Source organism: Prosopis cineraria, unplaced genomic scaffold (genome assembly GCF_029017545.1).
Source record: "Prosopis cineraria cultivar Desert tree isolate PC_DT_omini unplaced genomic scaffold, ASM2901754v1 PC2, whole genome shotgun sequence".
Classification (NCBI taxonomy): domain Eukaryota; kingdom Viridiplantae; phylum Streptophyta; class Magnoliopsida; order Fabales; family Fabaceae; genus Prosopis; species Prosopis cineraria.
The window spans coordinates 12,197,521-12,202,064 of record NW_026555333.1 but is presented as its reverse complement, the minus strand read 5'-3'; the positions used below and the strand labels follow the sequence as shown (position 1 = coordinate 12,202,064).

At 37.0% G+C, this 4,544-nt stretch overlaps 1 protein-coding gene across 1 annotated transcript; it reads left to right on the top strand.

Annotated features, from left to right (window-relative positions):
- The first annotated feature begins 1,363 nt into the window (after positions 1-1,363).
- LOC129303577 (heavy metal-associated isoprenylated plant protein 9-like) lies at positions 1,364-3,799 on the top strand. The gene is given in 7 exon segments (XM_054942984.1): positions 1,364-1,685; positions 1,811-2,018; positions 2,122-2,294; positions 2,394-2,484; positions 3,236-3,389; positions 3,391-3,611; positions 3,614-3,799. Coding segments are annotated over 7 exon segments (906 nt in total). The 5' UTR covers positions 1,364-1,664; the 3' UTR covers positions 3,652-3,799.
- The last annotated feature ends 745 nt before the right edge of the window (positions 3,800-4,544 follow it).

Below are 4,544 nucleotides of genomic sequence, written 5' to 3'. Positions count from 1 at the left end.
GCTGTAATGATTGAACTGGAACGAGAAGTATACCAAACCAGATGTCGCAAGATAACATGGTTTAATACTGTTAATATTGTAGGATTACTCATTTGTCTTAACTGACGTGAGTTGAAAAAAAGACGTAACTGAAGAGATTAAGGTTGTGATAGAATGATGAGTGACATCCCACGTGGAGACCAACTTTCTTTAGCTTTTACACGCAAAACGAAGGGACTTCTCGGATCCCACGTTTCGATCATCCCAACTACACTTACATGAAAATGAGAATTACGTTGCTTAAGCTCTAACCTGCACGACGTAGATGCTTCATCTGAAATCTCGTTTTGAGAAATCACAACAGGCATGTGATCACATTCATTACATCTGCCTCTTTTTATTGGACAAATATGGGTTATTCAAGTAATAGTAAACTTAAGTTGAAGCCAGAAGTGAGATAAAATTAGATTTAATAATTAATGATAATAAAGAATAAGAACCTATGTAAACTTAAAGCTTTTATATTAATTTGAGTTAAGATGTAATATCTTCCCACTGCTCTTGCTTATTTTTTTCTCTTCCCATTTCTCATTAAATTGCTTTTCACTCAAAAAGAAAAAATTAACTTATATTCATTTGTTAAACTATTAAACAAGCAGAATCTCTTGTATATGCAGGTTTTAAATATAGTTGATAGTTTTGGTTAGTTTAGGTAGAATAAAATTTGTATAGGCCATTTTTTTTGTCTTCTGGGAAGAAAGATGTGCGGCAATTGTTTTTAACTATTGCAGTTATGTTGTTAGCAGAGAAAGATTCTCAAGAATATTAGACTGATCGATGATTTTAATTATAACAATAAAGTTAATTCTTTCCTTGGATTTCTGGTGGATCCTCACCCAAAGCCATGCCACCCCTGTTAACTGTAGAATAAAACCTGACCAACTTCCAATTCAAGAAGTAATAAATTCTGCAAAATTTTATATATAATAAAACGCTCAGCCACACGAAGAGAATCTTGACACTAACTTTTAACTTAGGTGTTGCATTCTGATTTGCTTGAACATTCTAGCATTATTATAATCACAGATGTTTAGTAAAGTTAAAGGTTAATAAATGAGAATATGACTCAAAACACAACTAGGTTGGCGTCTAGGTTGTCCTAGAATGCAGTGAGACCCCACGGCTACAATAAGCCATGCATGTCTGGCAGAATGACACTTCACCACCTGGTCATGAAAATTCTACCAGTCGGTGGGTGATGGAAGTATTATCATTTTCAAATATGCTTTTTATGTATCTCTCTCTTTCTCTCTCTCTCACCACCATAATAATCAACCCCTTTTTCTGTCTATAAAACTGCTAGTTCTTCTCCACTGGTTTTCCCCTCCTCCTCCTCCTCCCCCCCTCAACCTCGTGCCTCGAAGATTGAGAACAATTCCAAAAAGAAATATTAAACTATAAGAGGTTCTTTGTACAGTTAGTGGCACTGCATGTGCTGTGGAATCACTCAGTTATAGCTTTATATTTTAAATTTCTAATCATCCACCGGCCATCTATTATACTCCCTCTCCTTCCTTATATTATCACTGTCTTCTCCATATTTGCCATCCCTCTTCATCGATCTCTTGTGTCTCTTGAGGCCTTTCCTTCTCAAATCTGAATTGTAGTTTCATATCTCAGTGATAATGGGTGAGGAAGCTAAACAGGTGATAATTCTTTATCATAATCATTCTCATTCTCTCTGGTTTCTGGGTTTTTTTCTTTTTTTCATGGCTAACTGCATCTGCATTAGTTTTTTCATATAATGCTGATTGTTCATTTGATTGAGCAGGAACAACCCAAAGTAGAGGACAAAGCAGAGGAAAAGAGAGAAGAGAAGCAAGAAGAGAAAACAGAGGAGAAGAAAGAAGAGAAGCAAGAAGAGAAAGCAAAAGAGAAGAAGGAAGAGCCCAAACCACCATCACCTTGCGTGCTGTTTGTGGACCTGCATTGTATGGGATGTGCCAAGAAAATTCAGAAGTCGATTATGAAAATGAGAGGTTCACATCTTTGATCTTTCACCCCTCTCGTACTTTTTCTTCCAGATTCCATGCATGCATGTGATTGTGCACTGATTTTATTATTTTTTTTAATCTTTAATAGGGGTTGAGGAAGTGGTCATTGATATGGCTAAAAATGAAGTGACCATAAAGGGAATAGTGGAGCCTCAAGCAATCTGCAACAGAATTACCAAGAAATTAAAGAGAAGAGCCAAAATCATATCTCCACTGCCTGAAGCAGAAGGAGAACCTGTACCAGAGGTTGTAACTTCTCAGGTATAACCAACTTTAAGAATTTAAATTTTCTTCCTTAGTTAAGGATGTTTAATATTTAGACAGTGGCTTAACTATTAGTTAATTGTTTTGATGTTCCAGGTTGGTGAGCCTGTAACTGTGGAACTTAATGTGAACATGCACTGTGAGGCCTGTGCCGAGCAACTGAAGAAAAAGATACTCAAAATGAGAGGTACCATTTTCATCTCTTTAAACTCCATTTTAATGTCCTAACTCCACTCTTGATTGTGATTGAAATCAGATTGTGATAAATAGAAAGGGAAAAGTTGGACAACTTCTTTCTTAAGGATTAATTTTGATTTGTGCGTAAACGTTCAGTTCAGTTTTGTGATGGTGACAAGCCAACTTTATGACCTAACAACGAAATTTTATAAAGTAGGTGAATACCATAAAGTATGAATCACCACTCCTGAACGTGGCATCTTCATTTTGCTTTTACTCGATCCCCACTCAGATTGTCCAATCAGAATCTGTCTGATGGCGAACCCTCTGACGTGGCGTGCAATTTTTCAAATATAGGTCGGTAACACTAACATTGAAGGACCCCCCGGTCCATGTCCTACTCAGCTTGCACCTAGATCAAAACGCAAAAAGAATCATGCGGGATAGTTCTTGCAAAGTTTCTCTCTGGACTGTGGGATCCATTTGTTAAAAATTTGTATACAAGATAAAACGACCCGATAAATAAAAACTATAGTGAGATTCAAATTCACTCACTCAGGCGAGCCTCGCGTCTATTATATCTTTCTAATAAAGCAAAGTTCTAGTTAGTTTTAACATATTATTTTCATGAACTCGGTTGTCACATGACTGATAATGCTTTGTGCATGAATAGTGAAGGTTCTGTTTAATAAATTCATGGTTATTGGTTATGTTTATATAATTGCGTACTAATGTAAGGTGTTCTCATAAATTTAATGCAGGAGTGCAAAGGGCAGAGACACAGCTGAGCACAGGGAAGGTGACAGTGACAGGGACGATGGATGCGAACAAGCTAGTGGATTATGTATACAGGAGCACTAGAAAACAGGCAAAAATAGTCCCACAAGCAGAACCAGAACCAGAAAAAGAAAGAAGCAGAAGAGGTCAAGCCAGAAGAGAAACAAGAGGAGGAGAAACCAGCAGACGGAGGTGATGGAAGTGGTGAAAATAAGAGTGAGAATAATAAAGAGGAAAAGGGCGGGGAAGAAGAAGGAAAACAAATAGAGGTGACCGAGATGGAAGACGAAGGGATGAAGAAGATGATGTACTATCCTTTCCAACCACTCTATGTTGTTGAACGAATCCCACCTCCTCAGCTCTTAGTGATGAAAACCCAAATGCATGTTGCATCTCGTAAATGCGAAGAGAGGGAAACAGTTTCGAACTTGATTGCAAGTACCGAGTTCCACCAATGAGGGATTTTTATAGCTGGGTTGGTGGACATGTGTATCAAAATAGGATCACATATTCATAAGTTCATCAATAATATATCGTTGAGCTTTCTGCGTAGCTTTGCATTCGTCCACGTCACTGCCCATCCGAAAAACACACACTTGAATTACCTCAGTCAAAGGCACTACGTATCTTTGAAGGCCTATCCCTTCCATAATCTAAATTAATTGGACAGAACATTTTGTTGGGGTTGGGACTTGGGAGAGAGAGTGTTATTGGGTTGGCTGGGCTTCTTTCAAGAAGATAAGAACATTGCACATGATGAACCAACCCTCTTCATGAACAAAGGCCTCAAAGAAAAGGGCCTCATATAAGGCTTGGGTGCACATCCATAATGTCCACTTCAAAACATACGAGTGAGAGCCTCTTGAAGAACTGAAAAATCATCCGTCTGAAAAACAGACCCTTGGCGTCCTCAATCGTAACTCTTCCTCAATGAAGATCTTCTAAAGTTGGACACTGGCGGAGGGACCAAGTTTTCAATTTTTCATTAGTATAATATACTCACCTATTATATATTTCTTTTATCCTCTAAAATTAACGTGAAGGTCAAAAGAAATCCTCTAAAATTTACGTAACTCAACAGTGAATTGAAGTTTAAAATTGAGATTCATGAATTTCTGTGAATATATATTTTTATATTTTTCTCATTTTATTATTTTTTATAAAGAACAAAATTTTCTCTATCTCTTGAAAAATAAATCTCATGAAATTCAGGGATTCTCAATTTTAATCTTTAGAGGATCCATTTCTAAAAGAAAGTAACACACCAACTTCAGAGAATGCATTGAAAACTTA